Source organism: Lolium perenne, chromosome 2, assembly GCF_019359855.2.
Source record: "Lolium perenne isolate Kyuss_39 chromosome 2, Kyuss_2.0, whole genome shotgun sequence".
NCBI lineage: Eukaryota > Viridiplantae > Streptophyta > Magnoliopsida > Poales > Poaceae > Lolium > Lolium perenne.
Window position 1 is genome coordinate 222,606,125 of NC_067245.2, and position 23,363 is coordinate 222,629,487.

General features: G+C 44.0%; 2 protein-coding genes across 2 annotated transcripts; one reads left to right on the top strand and one right to left on the bottom strand.

Annotated features, from left to right (window-relative positions):
• Window positions 1–9,944: 9,944 nt before the first annotated feature.
• LOC127335000 (3-oxoacyl-[acyl-carrier-protein] synthase I, chloroplastic) lies at window positions 9,945–13,811 on the bottom strand. The gene is made up of 7 exons (XM_051361573.2): window positions 13,190–13,811; window positions 11,818–12,249; window positions 11,416–11,589; window positions 10,959–11,072; window positions 10,786–10,887; window positions 10,571–10,637; window positions 9,945–10,380 (listed from the first exon to the last, which is right to left on the bottom strand). Exons 1-7 carry the CDS (start codon window positions 13,628–13,630, stop codon window positions 10,313–10,315), a joined length of 1,398 nt encoding a protein of 465 aa, XP_051217533.1. The 5' UTR covers window positions 13,631–13,811; the 3' UTR covers window positions 9,945–10,312.
• A 1,945-nt stretch (window positions 13,812–15,756) lies between these two features.
• On the top strand, window positions 15,757–19,065 carry LOC127335001 (sm-like protein LSM1B). The gene is made up of 5 exons (XM_051361575.1): window positions 15,757–16,016; window positions 17,803–17,871; window positions 17,944–18,059; window positions 18,146–18,208; window positions 18,788–19,065. The coding sequence occupies exons 1-5, from the start codon at window positions 15,956–15,958 to the stop codon at window positions 18,863–18,865; spliced, it is 387 nt and encodes a 128-aa protein (XP_051217535.1). The 5' UTR covers window positions 15,757–15,955; the 3' UTR covers window positions 18,866–19,065.
• The last annotated feature ends 4,298 nt before the right edge of the window (window positions 19,066–23,363 follow it).

Sequence of the window (23,363 nt, forward strand, 5' to 3'; positions counted from 1 at the left end):
TTGACAACCTCACTGTTAAGTTGGGGCAAAGTATTTTGGTTGTGTTGTGCAGGTTCCACGTTGGCGCAGGAATCCCTGGTGTTGCGCCGCACTACACTCCTTCACCAACAACCTTCACGTGGCCTTCATCTCCTACTGGTTCGACAACCTTGGTTTCTTACTGAGGGAAAACTTGCTGTTGTACGCATCACACCTTCCTCTTGGGGTTCCCAACAGACGTGTGCTTCACGCGCCATCACCCAACACTGTCTACAAGAATAGAAGCGTGCGTAGACATCAAGCTCTTTTCTGGCACCGTTGCCGGGAGGTAAGGTAAAAGGTACTCACATCCTCTGGCTACTAAGATATCTTCTAGTACTGTTGCTGGTGTGTGAGTGCTCGAAGTTATTTCCTTTAGATTCTACAATTATATCTTTTTGTTTTCTTGTTTTTATTTTCACTAGTTAGTCTTAATGGAAATAATAGAGAGTTTATAGTATTTATCCTGAGTTAGGACATGAGGTGTTTGAAGAGAAAATTACAAAACCTATGAAACTTTATTTGCATGCTAATAGCAATGTTATTAGTATGAATTCTTTGAACACCAATATTGCTAATGCTATGGAAAAGTCTAAGATTGGGGAAGATAGTTTTTATGAAAATGATCTTTTTAGTTCCCCAGCTTGAGAAGAGAAAATTTGCTATGATGATACTATACCTCCAATATATCATGATTACAATGATGAATATGATATTTTCAGTCCACCTAGCTACTATTGAGGAGAAAATTAATTATGATTACAATATGCCTCCTATTTTTTATGATTAAGGTGATGAGAATAATAATGATAGCTATTTTGTTGAATTTTCTCCCACTAAAATTAATAAGAATGACTATGCTTATGTGGGGAGTAATAATTATTTTATGCATGTGGCTCATGATAAGAATATTTTATGTGATAGTTATATTTTTAATTTTATTCATGATGCTACTGAAAGTTATTATGAGAGAGGGAAACATGGTTTTATGTATCTCAACAATATTAATTTTCACCTCTTTATGTTGAAATTTTTGAAGTTGCACTTGTTTTGCTTTCCTATGCTTGTTGCTTTGTGCTTCCATGACTTGTTTCTTTACAAGATTATTTTCATAGGAAGTGGGTTAGACTTAAATTTGTTTTATATTTGCTTCTTGATTCTCTCTTTTACTTTAATTCATATTTCTTCTGTGAGAATCTTCTCAAACTACTGTGACTAGTTGAAAGGCGTTAAAGAAAAACACTCTTGGGAGATAACCCATGTTTTATTTCTATAATTTTTCTTTTGTTGAGTCTTGGAAGTTGTTGCCTCTGTAACAACCTCTACTTATCCTTTTTATTTCGTTTCTGTGCCAAGAATAGCCTCTAATAGAAGAAGGTAAGATTTGGGGAAGTTGTTATCCCTAAATAGATTCTGTGCTGCCACCAAAAAAATTATTATCCCCAGCCAGAACATCGGATTGATCTAAAAAAATTGAGCATATGTCCCGGGTTATTATCTAACTTTCATTAGTTTGCACTTTTTGATTTGAGAAATAGAGGAGTTTCGGAAAAAATCGATCTTTACCTGTTTTTCTGTTGTGACAGATTTCTACCACTATTTGCTTTGCCTCTTAATCTTTTTCTTTTTAAAAGAAGTTGCTTCAGTAGCTAATGTTCTATTGGATGTTCGACTGTTGGAGATATGCCCAAGAGGCAATAATAAATTGGTTATTATATATCTTTGTGTTTATGATAAATGTTTATATACCATGCTATAATTGTATTAACCGAAACATTGATACATGTGTGTTATGTAAACAACAAGAAGTCCCTAGTAAGCCTCTTGTATAACTAGCTTGTTGATTAATAGATGATCATCGTTTCATGATCATGAACATTGGATGTTATTAATAACAAGGTTATGTCATTATGTGAATGATGTAATGGACACACCCAATTAAGCGTAGCATAAGATCACGTCATTAAGTTCATTTGCTATAAGCTTTCGATACATAGTTACCTAGTCCTTTCAACCATGAGATCATGTAAATCACTTATGTCGGAAGGGTACTTTGATTACATCAAACGCCACCGCGTAAATGGGTGGTTATAAAGGTGGGATTAGGTATCCGGAAAGTATGAGTTGAGGCATATGGATCAACAGTGGGATTTGTCCATCCCGATGACGGATAGATATACTCTGGGCCCTCTCGGTGGAATGTCGTCTAATTAGCTTGCAAGCATATGAATGGTTCATAAGAGACCACATACCACGGTACGAGTAAAGAGTACTTGTCAGAAACGAGGTTGAACAAGGTATCGCGATACCGATGATCAAACCTCGGACAAGTAAAATATCGCGTGACAAAGGGAATCGGTATCGTATGTAAATGGTTCAATCGATCACTAAGTCATCGTTGAATATGTGGGAGCCATTATGGATCTCCAGATCCCGCTATTGGTTATTGGTCGGAGAGAAGTCTCAACCATGTCTGCATAGTTCGCGAACCGTAGGGTGACACACTTAAGGTTTGATGTCGTTTGAGTAGATATGGAATATGGAATGGAGTTCGAAGTTTTGTTCGGAGTCTCGGATGGGATCCAGGACATCACGAGGAGTTCCGGAATGGTCCGGAGAATAAAATTCATATATAGGAAGTCATATTCCAAGTTTGAAAATGATCCGGTGCATTTATGGAAGGTTTTAGAAGGTTCTAGAAAAGTCCGGAAGAAACGCACTATGGAAGGTGGAGTCCCGGAAGGACTCCACTACCATGGCCGGCCAAACCCTAAGGGGAGGAGTCCCAGGTGGGCTCCACCAAGGGTGGCCGGCCACCCCACCTCAATGAAAGGTGGGAGTCCCACCTTGAGTAGGACTCCCCCCCTTTAGTAGGTTTCCCACCAAAGGTAGGTTTTGGAGTTGGGGTCTTATTCGAAGACTTGGGAGACAAGACTTGGGGCTTCCACCTATATAAGGAGGAGCAAGGGGAGGGGGCCGGCCACCCCAAGACCACAAGTTGGCCGCACCCCCTTGGCCGGCGCCCCAAACCCTAGCTGCTCCCCAAACCCTAGCCGCCTCCTCCTCCACCACAACTCCCGCAGCGCATAGGCGAAGCCCTGCCGAAGTTCTCCACCACCACCGCCACCACGCCGTCGTGCTGCCGGGATTCCGAGGAGGATCTACTACTTCCGCTGCCCGCTTGAACGGGGAGAAGGAAGTCGTCTTCATCAACACCGAACGTGTGACCGAGTACGGAGGTGCTGCCCGATTGTGGCACCGTCAAGATCAAGATCTTCTACGCGCTTTTGCAAGCGGCAAGTGATCGACTACATCCACCCCGAGATCTAATCTCGTTAAGCTTTGCGAATCTTCGAGGGTTAGTCTCTTCATCTCCTCATTGCTACCGTCTACTAGATTAGATCTTGGCTTGTGTTTCATTCTTGCGGTAGGAATTTTTTGTTTTCTATGCTACGAATCCCATCACGACTTGTGTTCAAACTGAACCAAAGTGGATTTATTATCTTGAATACACTAATGTTGCTAATGAAAATTGTGTGAAGTTTTGTATGAAGCAAGTTTTCAAGTGTAGGGAGAGAAGAATGATGTGATGAGATGAATGATGGACAAAATCTCAAGCTTGGGGATGCCCATGTCACCCCAAGAAATATCCAATAGGTACAAGCATCAAATCTTGGGGATGCCCAAGGCATCCCCTTCTTCATCAACAAAAATATCAGGTCATCTTTCAAGACACTATATTTTTATTGTTTCATATACTATGTGTTGTTCTTGGAGCGTCTTTATTTTTAGTTTTTTTGTTTTAATCAATTTGGTTGGATCCTAGCATTCTTGTGTGGGAGAGAGACACGCTCCGCTTTTTCATGTGAATACTCGTATTCTTCACTTATATTTGTTGAGTATTTTTGTCTAGCTACTATAATGCTTTTAGCTCCTGTTTTTCATGCATATCTTATTCAGAGCTTGTTATTTTTCTTTAGTTAGGTATGATTAGCTCTCTTTTCTTTATTGATAAATTATTACGAGAGTTGTTTCAAAAAAAAGTTGATTGGTGTTGGAGAAGAGTAAAATATTGCATGCGTATAGTGGTGCAAAAGGAAGCTTGTTTAGACCGTGGCTTAGACTTTAACATGTCATAGTAGATATTATTTTAGTTATATTCTTATAGCATGACTTGTCTCAAATAGCTGAGAGTGCTTAATAAGCCATTGAAAGAATCATGTGTTGTTTTAATCATACAAAAGCATAATATTGTGGTATTCTCCTTTAAATGTTTTATTTGGGTTGACTTGGCGCATACTTATACCATGTTATGACTACAAACTAGTCACCTCAAGCCTCTATGATCATTTAGTTTTTGACTTGTAATATCACTTTATGCTTTGATTAATAATGTTTTATCGCTATGCATGATTATGACCATTATTGCTCTCTTAGTTGGTCGCTCACAGTCTCTTGCTAGCCTTCACCTGTACTGAGTATGAGCTCTACTTGTGCATCCAACTCCCCAAAACCCAAAGTTTGACAAATGTTTCCACCATACCTACCTATATGTGGTATTTCACCGCCACTCCAAAGTAAATTGCTTGTGTGCTACCTTAAAAACCTTCAAAAGCTATTACCTGTTTTATGTTCCTGTTTTAGCTTATGAGGAAGTGTTGGATGCTTTATTGTCTCTTTCATGTTTATTTGGCTTCACGTCTTGACTAGCATGCATAATGTGCTAGTTCCTAATATTGCAAAAAGAGCAGGCAAACGGGTGCCCAACCCACTAAATATAAAATAAACAAATAATCAAATAAATCTCCTAACACTATGGGCTTGAGAAATCATGAACTAGCTTGTTCAAACAAAGGAGAAGAGGAACTTTATTGTTCTCTCTATGGGAGCCTCTCTTGAAGCCATTAAACATGAAAGGATGATAAATCATTTGATGCCATTCATTGACATAGACATACATACCTCTCGAAATTATATGTTCAATACCTCTGTTTTATTCAAATAAAAAGCTCTAGCACATGAGTAATCCATGCTTCCCTCCACGAAGGGCTTTTCTTTTAATTTTATGTTGATTCTTCATATTCTAACTTTATGCACCAATTAAGAGAGCATAGTTGTCCCCGAAGCCATCTCCATTGACTCCACCGCCATCTTCATCGTTGTTGGTGACTCCAATGATGAGGAGGGAGTAGTTCTCCCCCGGGGCTGAGGGCTTTACCGGTAGCTATGTGGTCTATCTCTCTCTCCCATGGTGTAATATTTATGTGATCATGAGCTTTGTAATCTAGTTGAATAAGTAGATGTTACTCTTCATCTATTATGCTACTCAACTGGTTTTATTATTGTGATCTCTAGAGACACCTTGCCCCACGGTGTGGAGGTGATAGTGTGCGCACCGTGTGTGTCTCTTATGCTAAAGATTACAGAAATACTTATCACGAGTTATAACTTGAGTTGGATGTCTCTATGCAATTGTTGTGTTTATTAGTACTATCTTGGATGCTCAAAGTGACAGAGTGGGGTGTCCCTAGGTTTGGAACGTGAACTTTAAGGAGTGCTTTTGCAGCCCTACGCGGTGAATTGGTGTTCGTTATCCAACCGGAGAGTGGTTCAGAGTAGCATAGTGAAGAGATGATGTTTATGTATTCAATTATGATATCATTATTGAGAGTGTCCACTAGTGAAATTAAGATCCCTAGTCCTTGTTTCTGAGCATTGAAACACCATTTACAACCAGTTTTGCTACATGTTTTCTTGCTGCCATTTTTATTTCAGATTGCAATTACCACTTACAATCATCCATATTACTTGTATTTCACTACCTCTTCGCCGAACTAGTGCACCTATACACCTGACAAGTGTATTGGGTATGTTGGGGATACAAGAGACTTCTTGTATCTTAATTGCAGGGTTGTTTGCGAGGGATATCTTGGACCTCTACCTCCCTGAGTTCAATAAACCTTGGGTGGCTCACTTAAGGGAAACTTGCTGCTGTTCTACAAACCTCTGCACTTGGAGGCCCAACACTGTCTACAAGAATAGAAGCGTGCGTAGACATCACTGATCCGTGGATAAAGCGTGAAGATATGTTCGATGGTACAAATGATCCCCAAGGACCTCCATGTTAGAAGAGTGGTGAAGATATCGATACATTATTAAAAGGTTGGAAACAGTGCCCTGTGCCGGGAAAGATTCATCAAAAGCCCAGAGAGAAGAAGAAAAAGGCAACAACGCTGCTCATGGGTGTATGGAAAAGGAGGTCCATGTTTTGGGACTTGTTGTACTGGAAAATTCTCGATACACCTCACTACCTTGATGCCATGCACATCACAAAGAAGGTGTGTGAGAGCTTGCTTGGCACTCTTCTCAACATGCCGGACCGGACCAAAGATGGGCCGAAAGCAAGACACGGCCTGAAAGTTTTGGGCATCAGAGAAGAGCTTCAGATCCCGCCACCCAAGATGGACATCCGGAGGAGGAGACGGACGACGGTCAGAAGCGCAAAAGAGTTAAGCAGCAAGACTATTACTGCCTCCCCCTCCTTCTTCACTTTTAGTCCGGATGAGCTCGATCTATTTTTCAATTGCCTTCTAGGAGTCAGAGTGCCCTTGGGTTACTCAGGGCTAATAAGCAGACACATGGACCCCAAGAAACGGAACTTCAGCGGCATGAAGTCTCGTGACTGTCAAACTCGGAAGGCTGCAGGAAGAGATCGTGGTGACCCTATCTGAGCTTGAGATGTACTTCCCTCATGCATTCATTGACGTGATGGTCCATCTGTTGGTCCATATGTTGGTCCATATCATGGATGATATGACCAATCTTGGGCCAACATTTCTACACAACATGATGCCGTTTGAAAGAATGAATGGGGTCATTAAAGGATACACTCGTAATAGGTCGCATCCGGATGGAAGCATCGTCTAGGGCTAGCTCACCGAAGAGTGCAATTCTTTATGCACAAACTATCTAGATGTCGAGGACCCTGTTGGTTTGCCCGGAAACAAGCACCTCCGTAGGTTTGAGGGAGTAAGCCACAAAAATGGAAGGAGAGAATTGCACGAGCACATCTCTGGTCGGACTTCCGACTTTGACAGGGCTAACTTAGTAGCTCTACAACACACTGAATTGATCGATCCTTTGTTGACAGAGCACAAAATCAGGATAGTGAATAGTGGCAAGCCGATGACAGAAGAAGAAATATTCAGAGAGCCCAACTCCTCTTTTGCACGCTGGTTCAAAGACCACATTGATGCTAATCCCCCACCAATGAATTTGTGACGATGATAAACTAGTATTGGCCTTGTCACATGGCCCCGCGCCCAACATCATGACTTACGAAGCATACAATATCAGTGGATACACGTTCTACACGGAGGAAAAAGACAAGAACAACGATTACCAGAACTCAGCGGTAATGATGGAATCCTATACGGGTGACGTAAAGACTAGATACTATGGAAGGATCGAGGAAATCTAGGAGCTTAGCTATGCTGGGGAGAAGGTGCCGATGTTCTATATCAGATGGGCTTAGAGCATCACAAAAGAAGACCGGTATTTCACCACCATGTTTCTACCCGAAACCAAAAAATCAAAGTCCACGAACGCCACCGCACAAAATGAGCCATGGGTATTGGCTAAACATGTATTTCAATGCTTCTTCATAACCGACCCATCTAGACCTAGCCGTGTTGTCGTGAGGAGAGGCAAGAGGACCATCGTCAGAATGGATGGAGTCGCCAACGAGGAAGACTTCGAAGACCAGGTTGGAGATCCAATGATGGAAGAATCCGGTAACGAAGATGCAACATACACCACAAGAAGAAGCAGGACCACGCTACCTAGGTCAGGTCGACCCCTCAAAAGAAGAAGTCACGACACGAGGCTAAATTATTCAACGACGAGCAAAAAAAGCAAGAAGAAAGTGAAACACTCTTCTCGATGATGTAAAGCTTTAATTGCAATGTATAACTCATATTTTTTTGTAATACATAACTCGTATTGTGTTGGTCAATATTTTATGTATAACTCATATTGTGTTGGTCAATATATTTTATGTATAACTCATATTTTTGTAATACATAACTCATATTGCTTTGTTATTATCTTGAAAAGATAAGAAAATAAAATAAAATAAAATAAAATAAAATAAAATAGAAAAGGGCGGAAAAGAAAAGAAATATAAAAGAAAAAGAAAATAAATAAAGAAAAAAAGAAAAGAAAAAAGAAAAGGAATTAAATGGCCAGGGGTGGGATTTGGACAAGTTCCAGGTATAGCCGCACCCAGGTTACTGCCGTCGCACCAGGGCCCTGGTGCGCCAGGGGTAAAACCTGGGATCCTGGGACTTAGCCGTTTCTTCTCTTCCTTTCCTCCCCCGCCTGGCCAGTTTCACTCCCACCCGAACCCTAGCCCCCGCGCCGCCGCGTCCGAGCCCCCCGAGCCGCCCCTGAGAACGCTGCCATCGAGAGGAGGAGAACGCCGCTGCTGAGATGGAGCCGTCGAGCGGAGGAGGAGCAGGGGACGTCCGCTGTGGAGAGGCCTATGGATAAGAAGTACCACACAAGAGATATTCCCGCTGACTGTTACCGGGTTGAAGTGGATTGGGCGTTACCGGGCTGCTAGGATTTGTATCCTCGTAATCAACCCGATAACGTTGATAGCGAGCTGAAGGCGAGCGAACTCAAGGGTTGGCTACTGCTATGGCCGAAGACCCTAATTAGGCTCAACACCACCTCAGGGTCGACGGCAAACAAAGAAAAGCAGGTTGTGCCACAACAACCAGCGCCAGAGGTCTGTGCCCCTCCACAACAGCCAGTATGTTGTGGATGTGCTCTTATTAACTAAATGCTTTAAGCCTGATCAAAGTCCTGGCCATTGAGCACCAGCTCACCTACAATTAATGTTTTAAGCCTGATGTAAGTCCTGGCCATTGACCATGGGCTCACCTACAATAAACAGTAAAAATAAAAATCACTGAACCAGACGAGACCGTTCCACCGTTTTATCCTCTCCAATGCTACCTCCATGACAGAGACCCTCCTCTGCTTCGTTCGCCGGAGCTCAACACCTCTTTACCGCCAAGTGGTCCGTCCCCGGAGGAGGAGAGGTGGCCGGTGGATGCTTAGCTTCGCCGGAAGTGTGATGTTGGGCATTGCGGTACCGAATCTCGACGGAAACGTCTTGAGATCGCCGGCGACTGGTGGCGGCGGCGCCTAGGGGCCTGATTGCGTTTTCTTATTTTGCTCCAGGTTGTTTCTTGTTAATTTGGAGGTCCTTTCTTCAAATTATTGGTTTCTCCGCGCGAGTGTTGTAAAAGGACTTCTGTGTAAAATGTACTCGCCACGTGTTGAATGAAAGCTACTCTGGGGTCCCTTGTTCAAAAAAAAACCCGCCTATCTCTTCTCTCTTCTCGGGCTTTGACCTCGCCACCGCATCCCACAGTGTCTCCCCTGCATAGGCCACGGCTTCACCGCCTCAGGCTCTCCTCTATTACGAGAAATCTACAAGTATGCATGTGAACTTTCACTTTTTTTTCAATGTCAAGTAGATTTGGAATGTATGAAATGACCAAATTCAATAGTGTTGTTATTGTCTATGTTTTGTTTAATTTATATTAAAGACATATGATGTTTATGCTTCTCACACTCCCTAAAATTTGTTATGTGTGAAATACATTTGCTCCATAGCAAGGCATGTCACATATTTAATAATATTTTCAGTGTCCGCATTTCTTGAATCTTCCAATGGGTAATGCCTGAGCTTGACTAAAAGATACATATAATTATTTGTGTAAATAGTACATTGTAAATTTGCGGATCAATTGATGAAACTTTGTTGCCTAAAAACAGCAGTTCATAGAGATTTCCGTTGCAACGCGCGGGGCCTCCTTCTAGTTTGTTTACAGTAATATTTGAGTGATTGTCGCTACAAAAAAAAGTCTATACCAACACTTCAATTACACTAAAATTGTGTCTGACTTTTACAGAATTGTGTCGTGTTACAAGGGAAGGGGACGAATAGACAGGGGAACTATGTACCAAATTTCCGAGGGATTCTTTACACTATTCCAGAGTTCTTACAACATGGTACACACGAGGAACACCCGAAAGAATTATCATATACTCCATGTTACGGCAGTACCACTCAATCGATCATCAAAACTTGTTTCATGAGGATGAACAAAGCCGTTAAAATGAAGCAGGCTACATCTAATTACGCCACTCTCCTCTCCTCGTTAGATTATCCTCCGGAAGACGACGTTGCAGATTCTATTTTCTCTGAAGCGAAGACGAATCACAGCTTGAATGGCGCGAATACTACCACTGAATTGTGCCCTCCAAATCCAAATGAGTTAGAAATGGCTGCATTTAAGAGACAGCAAACATTTTTAAGATAGAGATACTAGAGAAGATAATTGTCCACACTTGAGAAGCAATGGTAAATTCCATGTGTGCTATTCGAGCTCGAACATTGGGCTATCGTGCATGATGAGCCTCTTTCAAAAGAGAGGGGGGCTGGGGCAAGGCGTTGTTCAGGGATGGAGGAACTCACCCACATTCACTTCATGCTGCTTCTTTTCGTTGGCTACTGTATCAAAATTAACTTCGGGCTCTGGGTTCTGCAAGAGATATATGACTCAAACATGACAAACTGACAGTATGTGTGACAACCAAAAAACCAGGAAATTTGTAGAATGAGCTCAGCTCGTCTTCCAACATCCTGACACAGAATATTACTAATAGATACATAGGATAATGGCTACTTACAAATTGGTTAATGGTAGGATGGACCCATCCAGTAGTTATGGACTTGATAGTGGCAATGGCTTCTAATCCACCAGCTGCACCCAGGCAATGGCCTATCATAGACTGGCGAAGAAGGAAATAATATCAGATAAGGGAGCAACTAGAAATGATACATCATATGGAAGTAAGCGAACCTTTGTTGAATTGATCTTGATCTCAGAAGTATTTTTGAAGACTTGCTTGATGGCTCTCACTTCAGCCAAGTCACCAGCAAGTGTGGAAGTTGCATGTGCGTTGATGTAGTTCACCTGAAAATACAAAAAAAAAAGGTCATGCATGCTAATCTGCATTAAGAACGTAACATGAATTGAACCTAAGACTGCAGGTAAGCAGTAAAACACATAAGAACGTAACATGAATTGAACCTAAGACTGCAGGTAAGCAGTAGAACACATATTTTAATTTATAGACAATAAATTAGTTCTCTAATAGTCTAATGTAACCTTATTGTCTTTCCAAACGCGCCCAATACCAGTATCATATTGCACATAATGTTTCTCGTCAAAAAATATTGCACATAACAAAGAGGATCTTGCCAACAGGTACCGCATGATGGGGTAAAATTTTGGTTGGGGCATGGAGCAGAGATACCTCCTCTGGTGCAACACCTGCATCTTGGAGGCTCTTCGTAATACAGGATGATACACCCATTCCATCTGATCTGGGATCAGTCAAGTGGTAGGCATCACAGTTCACCGCGCCTCCCAAGTACTCAGCAACTATTGGTGCACCACGCTTCATTGCGTGCTCCAGGCTCTCCATAACCTATTCTTGGACAAGAGCTTTACTATTTAAGCCAGACATGTTACTAAAATTAACAATGTTAAACAAAATCATGGTGGTAAAATTTGAAGAAAAAAAAATCATGCTGGCCTGCTGGAAATGAAGTAGCAACATGAAGCAACACAAGCAAATGCAAATGAGCAAAATAATTCTGCACACATATCAATATTCAAAAAACATGATTTTCATTTTGTTATAAACAACACATACCAGTACACCAGCACCTTCACCCATAACAAAGCCATCCCGCCCTGTATCCCATGGCCTAGATGCAGTTGCTGGATCATCATTCCTTTGTGATAATGCTCTACAGGCTACAAAACCTCCAAGACCGATTGGAAGGATAGCAGCTTCAGTTCCACCAGCAACGATAATATCAGCGTCACCACGACGAATATGGTTCGCAGCGGCATAAAAGCAGAAGTTAGAGGTTGCACATGCAGTTGAGATCGAGTAGTTGGGACCCATGAAACCAACATCCATAGCAAGCAAAGCTGAACCCATGTTAGTAATAGAATATGGGATAAAGAAAGGTGAAATCCTTTTGTATCCCTTCTCAGTAAGGTTCTGAATAGCATCGGAGAATGCTGTTAGGCCACCCATGCCAGTCCCCACAAGAACACCAGCCTTCCCAACATCAAGCTGTTAACAACAAAGTCATTAGTGAAGGAGACATTTCACAAGACGAAAAAAAATAACAACAGAAATCTAGCGAAGTTTTAGAATTTGCAGCAGTATGGAAAGGATGGTCGCCACCTATTGAGAGCCTATATGGGCAGAAGAAACAACCAACTTAACCAATCACATAAGGGAACATCAAATAAATTGACAATTTACCTCTAAATAACGATCTGTTTTTTGCAGTCAACAGTTGTTATGATTACAAATTGCTATGGTGTCAAGAGGAGATGATTGACGTCAATCTCACACAAGCTCACATAGATATTGCGGCAGAGCGTATGTAATCATCTAGGAGCTTATAGGCCAAGCAGTTCAAGTGATACAAAATCTGTGATGTCACAGTTTAAGTAAGAAACGGAATTCTATCCTGCTCGGTCTATTTCATTCTCAAACAACTAAAAAGGACAGACCCAGTGCTAGAAGCTTCAACACTAAAATACTTTCTTTTTGGAAAATATTATACATGAGATAATTTCACAAGCAATAAGATAAAGTGTATTTTCTTCTAGCCATTTCTCACAAATCTATGGGGTAAAACTGTCCAAAAAGAAGTCATTCTTGTTCTCAAACTAAATCCAATTAGACAGTTATTTCTATTGGCCACCAATGCTGTACTGATGTTACCACTGTTTGGGCGTTTTGATTTCAGTATTCAAGTTTCTTGAGGGGCAGTATCAGTTCAAGACTTCAAGTACATTCAGTACTCAATACTGACGCCGTGTAATCGAATGCAATTTTTTCAGTCCATGTCATACATCCTAACATATTCAGAGTTCAGACAAAGGGCTTCATAGTATTATTGATTTACAGCCGCACACCTGTAACATTAGCTACATTTCTTCAGAAATCATCTATAGCTTGCCGCTAGAGTAAAACGCCAATCAGTTTCTCACTCACACACCTTGCCGTGGGCGTCGGAGCCAGTGGCGAGCCCGGCGTTCTCGAGCGCCTTCTTGCCGCTGAGGATGCAGTAGCGGATGCAGTCGTCGAGCCTGCGATCGTTCTTGCCGTCGATGTACCCCTCCGACGAGAACCCCCGTATCTGCCCCGCGAACCTCGTGGGGAAGCTTCCGGGGTCGAAGCGGTCGATAGTCCCCACCCCGCTCTCCCCGGCCAGGAGCCGGTCGTAGAAGGCGTCCACTTCGTTCCCGAACACCGACGCCAGCCCCATCCCCGTGATCACCACCCGCTTCCTGGGGTCCGTCTCCCTCTGCGGCGCCGCCGAGGTGGCCCCCGCGGCGCGGACGGCAGCGGCGGAGCGCCGCCGCAGGCGCTCGCGGCGGCGGGGGAACGCGGGTGGGGGGACGTGGAGGCCGAGGGTGTGGGGCGCGTTGGCGTGCATGGCTGAGCTTGCAGTTGGACTGGCTCGTTCAGGGGAGCGAGTGAGGTAGTTAAATAGGCGCGGCGCGGCGCGGCGCGGCGGTGGAGACCGGAGAGGCGGCGAGGGTGGCGGTGCCGCGCGGCGCGGCACACAGCAGAAGGATGGATGGATTTTTGGATTTGGAGGGAGGGGTTTATTGTGGATTGGATGGGGAATGATAGGAAAACATTGGTGTTCACTTTTAGCACACTTTCAGGAACTTTGAGCATATTTTCTATCTTAAAATTTATTTACAAGATCTTCATCAAACAAGAATTATTGTATTTCAAAAAAAAAAAGTCTAAGAATTATTGAGAACCCTAGTAAAAAGGAGTACAACCCTGTCTTCGGGGAACATCCCGCCTTCTTCCACCAACACGAGTCGAGGGTGTGTTGTCGATGTGCTTCCAGAGCCAACATAATATTTTTGCATATGAACGGGAAGTCATCTGTGAGGGCATCCCGAAAGGCTCGATCAATGTTTGACACCTTAGCTAAACACCAGCCAACCACACCCTCATGTACATAGAAGCGTGCATTTCTAGTCGGCTACGATCTTTTCGCTCTAAAGTTCATTTAGACCGCTCTAAGGTTAGTAACGCGAGACATTGCAACAATTCATCAAGTTAGATTTTAGCACAACAAATGTTAACAGAAGAATTTCTTTAAAAGAAAATAGACCAGACGAATTATCGACAATAATATATGGATGGATTTGTTGTAGCAATTTTGAGAAAAGATCATTTGATTGTTATGAAATTATCGACAATTAAATCCTCCCTAACACATAAACGGAGATAATCAACATGTATGTGAAACATCGAGAAACATAAAGTGATCTTTCACTTGGTATGTCTTTCATCCGATTCAGTTGTTAACGAATTGCATTAGAAGTACGTTCAATATGATTAGCTTAAATATGTGAAATGTCATGCATACATCGACAAGGGCTACACTTACAACAAGCTCTTTTGGAACACATGATTTTTAAAAAGCCTGAAAGGGTAAACATAAAATTAGAATTTCATGGTTTCTTAAAGCACAAATTATATCACAAAATATAAGAAACAAGAACTAGCAAGTATATCCCTTTAGGTGACCTATATGATTTATGCAGGAACATAAGCCGTAAGAAGGTGTATGCAAGCCACATAAATAACTTTCAGTGAGGTCTAAATTTACTACTGAAATTGAATTATAGGGAATTAGTTATAAGAATTTAGTGGTCTCATCTCTTCCATCCAAAGAGAATGAACTGAAAACGTATCTATAAGTTGTAATCCTACAAATTCCGAATGAAAACAATACAGTGAGCATAATGAAAGAAACAACAAATACATAGAAATGAAATTATTGTGAGCCAAAATGGGGCTCCCCTCCCACTTTCATGTGTTTGTAGTTGTTCGTAACAGACTTGTGTACACGTACAATTTTCGGTTGATTAGACGTGTGCTTCACTGCATGATCTCATACATTTCGTGTGAGTAGTGCGATAAACTTGTTTGCATAAGATTTCTATTTTTTTTTTCAAAGGATAGTACAAGATACCTAATTAAAGCAATGCAATATACAAGAAATTTGTCAATACTGTAGCATTATTTGGTTATTTTTCTCACACACGATTTACAGATTATGGCTATTGTATAGAAGTGTACTATACAGCGGTGTAAAAGAGCTAATTTTGTGTTCCATTGAAAATAAAATCATATTACACCACTTGGTTGATAGGATAAAGGAGTTAAGTTTCTATTTGGATCATGGATTTTACTTCAAATGACAGGTTGTACAAGCAAGTTTTCACCATTATCTTTAATAAATTGACATGATCTTTCAAACAAGACTAATGCTGAATATATATTTTGTAAATTAAAACTTTCAAGTTTTGACATGATCTTTCAAGATTATTTCACTGGTGTATCAAATTAAATAAAATAAAAGATGTTTTGAGCGTGTCAAGACAATCGAACATGAAGTGCCAAGTACCGTGTACACAAGTAATAACACAACTGATGAGCCAGCCACGGTGGTCGGTTCCCACAAGTCCTCGACCCCACAGGTCAGCGCCACGTCACGTCCCCTTATCAAAATCGACTTTTTTTTTTCTTTTTTCCTTCTTCCTCCCGGCGTCAACCTCACTCCAAACACTTCAATTACCGGGGCCTTTACTTCCCCCCGCTTCGATCCACCACTCGCTCCAACCCTAGAATCAAATCCGCTGCCGGCGAACCGCAGAGCTTCAATCGCAGCCGCGGCCGATTTAGAGCCGCCTGCCGCTGTTTCTAGCGCCGGATTTGGGGGTTCCGCGCGATGTCTTGGGCCGGGCCCGACGAGATCCTCCTCTCCACCTCCCTAGCCGGCTTCTTGGACAGTGAGATTCAGCTTTCAGATGCTTTCTTTTGTCTCCATTACTTTCCCCGATGCTGGCGGGTTGTTGCGCCAGGGCTTGATTTTTATGGGGATCTTGGATCCGATTGCTTAGGTTCCGGCCTCGGCCTGTGTAGACATCGATGGCTTAGTCAGTACGAGAATTTCGGGCTGATATTTAGTTTTATGGGCTGTCCTTGCCAAGAGCTATTCGGTTTTGTGTCAAGAATCTAGGCTAGGATGAGGCGCTATTGACGGCCTATGCAGGCTAACGATGGGCTAGGTGCAAGCATCATCCTTTCTATTTGTGTTTAGCCCCAAATCGATACAAATGTGCGCAAATCTCATATGGTTTTATCGAAAGGTGGAAGCTTTGGGCAGAGGGTTACTCTGCTAGACTTCAGACTTCGGAGTAGAATGCATTGTGTTATTGCTAAACATATTGCACGGAACCGCTTACGGCTGTCAAAATAGAGCTTGGATAGTCCGATGATGGATGGGTTACTTGAAGCACATGTATCAATACCAGTAGGCAGTAAGGCCCCATAGCTTTCATTATGATTCTGGTGCTATGTAAGGCCTTTGTTCAAATGTAGGTAACGCTAAGCATAAAAAGGTACGATTAATTGGACCCAACTTGTGTAGATTTTGGTTATTGATGGAGCCATGAAACACTTGTGTGCAGATTATTGTATGGCATTTAAATGTGGTTGACTCAGTTGGTTGGGTAGGGCAGCTCAGCTCAGGAAATGTTGTTTATGATTAATTCGTGAGGGGGGGTCTGAACATAAGATGACAGATTTCTCCTAGCTGCCTAGAGATTTAAATATGACGTAATGAGTTTCATATTAGGTTGGGGGTATTAGGACTAAAACGTATTATAAATAAAAAAGAATAGTGGGATTTTAAGTTTTTAACAGAATCTCATCAATCAACACAAGTCGACCACTTCTGTTACTGCTCACAATGTGTGGAAAATTTGGTGCCTTTCTTGATTTCTAGGTGCCACTAGTCGTCTTATTGTAAAAACTGGAATTCATAACTTCATTGCTAGTCGTGCTATGAGAGATTATACTGTTGATTATGTACTTTCACAATCTTTAATATAAAGTATATGCTAGTCGTGCTAGTTAGTTGTAGTTATGTTGCATTAGAGTTATAAAGCTTGTCCTTTGAGCCTTCCATTTGATGGTATTGGTCGCTAAGGGTTTCAACTTTGGTATGTCAGCATAGATGAACTAGTCCATCTGAGATTTTTTGAATTGTTTGATGGCTTTGAGTATTTATAGATGCCTTGTGATTTTAGGTGTTTTGACCTGTGCTTGGCAGTAGAACGGTATCTAAGACGGTGTGCTGATGGCAATTTATACTCGTGCATCTTTCTATATAAAGTATTTTTCATGAACATTATGATTGCTTTATAGTTAGGTCAGTACATTGCGTTGAATATGTAACTTGTAGAGGCACATGCCACAGAACTACATATTACTGTTGTTACATTGTATATTTGGATAAGTCATCACTGTAGCTAAACTGTACTAGTGAAGTATTTGAAGGTATACCTGATTGATTGGCTTTGTAGCATCATTGAACTAGAATTATTGGTGTTGGCCAAATAATTGTAGACAGTAGCACAGACTGAAGATGAGTAGAACACAAACAGGAACACCTACACCTAATCGTTCCGCAGCATGTATCTTTCGCTTGCATAACTAGCTTCACATCAGAAGCATACCCTGTTTGTTTGGCAATGCTATGTAGTGACACTTTGTGCATCTTCTTTTTTCTAGAGAAACTTATTGTCCTACTACGAGATGGAAGAAAGCTGCTTGGCACCCTCTGCTCATTTGATCAGTTCGGTACGTTTTAGATCCACATTTTTTCACATATTTTTCTGCCATAAGATCATCGTTTAATGTTTTACTTTGCAGCGAATGTTGTTCTTCAGGGTGCTTGTGAACGAGTAATTGTAGGCGAACTATATTGTGATGTCCCTCTTGGACTATATGTGATCCGGGGAGAGAATGTTGTATTAATCGGAGAATTGGTAATTATCGCTGTTACACTATAAAATGACCATGGTCAACCCATTTTCCCATACTCATGCTATAGATCTGGTATTGCATTGAGCAGGATCTTGAGAAGGATGAACTCCCTAGTCACATGACCTGTGTTTCGGAGGCTGAAATAAGAACGGTAACACACTTTACTTGATAGAATCGTGTTTGAAGCTCTAGTTTTTTTTCCTTCTGATTTGTGACTAAAGTTGCAAGGACCATGTTTTGATGCACAATCTAGCTCTTTTGTTTCCATAAGGCTAATAAAATCTTTCCCAAGGAAAAAATTTCACATGGAAAATTGTGATATTTTTTCCTTGAGAAAGATTTTATTAGCCTTACCTCTTTGTGCATTGTCCTGAACACTCTCATGTATGAGCAAGCGATCTAGACTAATGTACTTGAACAATAAACAAGAGAAGCTAGCTTCTTTACAAGCTCCCAACTTGAACTTATCCTTGAGATCGAACTGCATTGGTTGGAACTATTTAGTTACCCTACAAATAGAGCAAAATTGCATTATTATACAGCCATCTATCTAACAACTGGTTTTATGATCAAAAATATATGAATAAAGAAGAGTTATGATAGACTCTTGCTCTGATGTGTCTTGTATCTTGTAAATTTTCCGGTATGCTGAAACGGAGGATCATGCTGACTCCTTCATACACCTTGCAACTACGACTGATGCTATTTTCCTATTTTTCCTTTGTCCCAGGCTGAGAAAGCAGAAAAGGAAGCAAGAGATCTGAAAGGCACAATGAGAAAAAGGATGGAGTTCCTCGATTTCGATTAACATATCCATTAGTCTTATTGATTGATAGGTGTTGCTCCCTCTGTCGCTGGCCGATTTTTAATGGCGGCTTTGCTATGTCGATGGGTAAATGAAAGCCCCTGATTGCACTCTCTATATCATGCCTCTTGTTTAATCCAGATGCTATGGACTGATGGCCTCAGAAAACAGCTTCCTTTTCAGTAGCGATTTATCTTGTGTTCCGTTGCAGCTTATAGTTTCACTCTCTTTCAGAGTTCTTCTCATCTAAAAAGAAAGAGTTCTTACTACTCTCTACACTTTTCTGTTCGTGTGACATAATATTCTTTGCATTTATCATGTTTTTTTTTGGCTATTACATTGCATGGTAAAGAAGTTACTTGGGCCATTCCCTTCCCTATACCAGATTGCTCGGTTGGTGAAAACGTAGCGTCGTCGACCACCTCACCTCACCAGCCAGGCTCATTCTCCTAAAAATTGCCAGTGCGCCAGGAAATTTGGGACTTGATGATCAGAGCTGGCAGTGGTCTGCAAGATCGTTCCACTGTCATGTCTTGGTTTTGCAATAATATCACCAGTCTGCTGCTGTCTGAGTGTCCCAATCCTTCTTTTTCCAGCTTTCTTTTCCCTGTATCCATCTGAAAGCACTAATCATTCATTGATTCATTGATGAACGTGACCAGGTGATCTCGACGTAAGAGCATCCCCACTCATTGGCGCTCTCCACACCCAAATCCGGCGAAATTTTCGTCCGGATTGGAGGAAGATTTGGCGTGGGGAGGAGTAGTTTCCCAGCCGCGTGCCCAGGCGAAAACGACGATGCAAGTTTGAAAAACGGAAACTTGATAAACTTCGGCTAAATTCGGGCGAATATAGACTAAATTTAATGATATTTAGACTAAAAACGGGCGGAATTCATACATAGAGGCCGAATTCGACTATATTTCGAATTTGGCTAGGGGAATTCAAATGCTAATTTTAAAACACGGCGTCCTACATGCCGAAATGGCGGTAGAACACCGTGTAGTCGCCGCCGTCGTCATCGGAGCCGTCGTCCTCGACCTTCGGCTGCGCGGCCTGGCGGCTGCTGCCCTGGCCGGCGTCTCCCCACCCCGGGGATGGCTTGTACCATTCGTCGTCCGAGGACTCGAGGTCGACGAAGGGGACAACGACGCCGGATGGAGGTGTCGCAGGACGGCGGTAGCGCGCGACGTCGTCGGCGGCGGTTGGAGCGGCGCGGGCGGCGAGTTGGCGTGCGGCGGCCAGGTCCGGCAGCCGCCGCTGCTGCTCCGCCTCCTCGCGCTCCCAGTCGCGCCTCGACCACGCCAGGGCGGCGTCCTCGGGGAGGACGTTGTCGGCGGGCACCAGGTCGTTGAGCGACCTGGCAATCGCCTTCGCCACGGCAGCGTCCTCCGCCCGCTTCGCCTCCTCCTCGGCGAGCCTGTTGGCGGCCGCGGCGTCCTCCTTCTTCGCCGCCTTCCTCTTCCGCCCAGGCTGCGAGGGTTGGTCGCGGATGACGAGGGCGCCGCTGCTGCGCCCTCTGGTCGACGGCGGAGACGCCGGCTCCTTCTTGACGCGCGCCGGCGTCGAAGGCGACGTCGCCTCCTTCTTCACCGGCGCCAAGGATGACCTCGTCGCCGATCCGGAAGACGACGAGCTGGCATCCATGCGCCGTGGCTGCCAGACGTTTCCCCGGCGGCGGCTGGCCGATGCCCTCGATGGAGGGGGCATCGTCAGCACCGGGAAGTTGCCGCCCTCGATGTGCGCGAGGACGTTCTCCAGCGTCCTATTCGGCGCGCTCCACCAGCGTCGGCGGCCCGCGGCGTTGTTGCGCGGAGGCGGAGGCGGCGGGCCGTCGTAGGCCGCCAGCTCCCGCTCCCACCGCTGGAGGAAGTAGGAGTTCCACCGCGTGTAGTTGTCGGGGTGGTGGCGCGGGTCGGCGCGCTCCTCGTCCGTCATGGTCATCCGCGCCTCCTCGATGGCGACGTCGAGGGCGTGGCCCCGAGGCGGCGGCGGGATTGGTACGCCGCCAGCACTGAGCCGCCACCCGCCGCCGGGAGGCCTCGTGTCCGGCGGGCAGGGGTACCCCGCCTGGTGGAGGAGGTGCCCCTCCCACGCATGGAGCGACCGGCGGGGGAAGCCGTTGTTGGCTGCGCCGTCGTCGTCGTAGAACGCCATCGGGAGAGTAGAGGGAGAGTGGAGGGAGAGTGGAGCACGGGGTACGCCTCGCGGCGAGTGGAGCGGCGTATATAGGTGCGGCTGGCGCTGGGGATTAATGCCGCGTGGAATGCGACGCGTCCGCGGCGAGCTGACCGGCGGCAGCCTTTACTGCGCGCGGAAGACGATGCGTGCGCGGAAGACGACGACATTAACTCGCCGCGTGGCCGGCGAATGCAGACCGGCGGCAGGCTTTTACAACGCGCGGAAGACGATGCGATGAGGACGACGATCGGTTTCTCTCGCCGACAAGTTGGGGCCACCAGACGCGCGGGAAGTTTCCTCGGTATTTCCCGCGCTTTCGTTTCGTCCGGACTCCCCGAGCGCTCCCCGGGGGGGCGGGGATGGCGTGGGATCGCCGGATGAATTTAGGCCCAAATCCGGACGAAAACGAGGAACCGGGGGCGCGACTGGACCGAATTACGCCGTCCGGATGGAAAAAACGTCGTTCGGGGGCCTCGTCGGGGAGACGAGTGGAGATGCTCTAAGATCTTGAACGATGTATATGCATTTGGATATCACGGCAGCATGTATCTCTCTCAGCTGCAGGTGCTATTTCCCTTTCAACTAGGGCCGGACTTGTCACTGAAAATGCAAGCTCGTTTGTAGCTTAAACTTTTTCACTTCATTTTTTCAACTATCGGCCCAGGATGGATAGATTCGGCCTTCTTTATTAAGATCTGACAAAGATCAGTACATTAAAATTTTGAAGCCACGATGCAACACCTACCAACACAACAGTGAGAGAAGATCATGCCAACAGTGTGTTATACCATGAAACAAGAAAATCCCTATCAATGAGGATCCGGAAAAATCACATACCCTGAGACACCTAGTAAGCAAAAACAGGAGCGCTCATCTGCTCTTAGAAAGTGCCTCATGCACACGTTACCGAAGTCATCATCACCATCAACCGTTGATCCATCTTCAGGGAAGAGATCCACATAGACCCTGCTAGGTTGCCATCGATGCCACCATGATGTCATGTCACCATGATACCAGACAATGCCCCTGTTAAGATTATATCTTTCCATATATGTAACGAAATATGCTAGGAGTATAAAACATATTTTGATCTAGTCAATCCTCCTGATTTAGTCAATTCATGTAATTGTGTGTTACTAAATATGGCCTAATCGGTTGACTATATAAACATGTAACCGGTGCGAGACAATGCATCGCTTCCACCACAAAAGAAAACTTACATGTTATCACAGCGGTTTGACTCGCGCCGCCGATCCTAGGTTTCTCACACTTCCGCATTGCGTGCTGCCCCCGAGGAGATGAATCTCTTCTCCTTGGGGGCACCCCGTCTCGATCAAAGATTGGATTGGTGCATTAGTTTTTTCCCATATTTAATTAGATCCATTTAGCCACAAATAAAACATTTTCATCTCCAACATTTGGGTTGCATCAAGCCGAGCTACAACGAGCCGAAACACGACATAAGTTGGAAGAATACATTGGGCCACGAGTCAAGATCTTCGCCGAGCACATCACATCGTCGACATCATCTTCGCCACAAGGGACGTCTTCAAGCGACATATCATCGCCGATGTGCATGCTGCTCCAAACGTCGCCGACACGCCATTGACAAAGTCTACATCAACATGGTCTTCACCAACAAAATCACCTCGTCAACACCACCGCCACTACATCGTCCACTAGGATAGACACACGCCCTCTGACAGTACTACTGCAAGGCGACACGGCATCGACCGCGTCTGACGTAGAGCAACTACATCGACACTACAACCGTGCACACGGTTGTGGAAAAACCGTTGTAGGCTCAGTGGGTTCCCCTAGTCTTGGCAAAACTGGTGGTGTCACCTACGACCGTGTCCTCTTACATCTGCAAAACACACCCCACCCCCCCCCCCCCCCCCCCGGCGGAATGCACCCTCTGACATCCGCAAGGTGTCTCTTCCACGAATGCAGCTCTGTAAAAAAACACTACGATTACGGCTACACCGACTATGACGAGTATTACATCGACCATGTCTACCTCGACCACAGATACATCACCGGCTACCTCGACATCAACATCACGACTATGTTTACAACGACACATCAACAACTCCAGTCCACAACATTCACATCATCTGCATCCATGATACTTCCATTGTGATTGTGGGAGGGAAGAGAGGAGAGATAGGGAAAGCACCAGAAAGGGAGGCAATTTAGAGGAGTTTAAATTAAAGGGGAATGTTAGGATTATATATTTACATATATGTAACAGAATATGCTAGGAGTATAAAGCATATTCCGATCTAGTCAATCGCCCTGATTTAGTCAATCCCTGTAA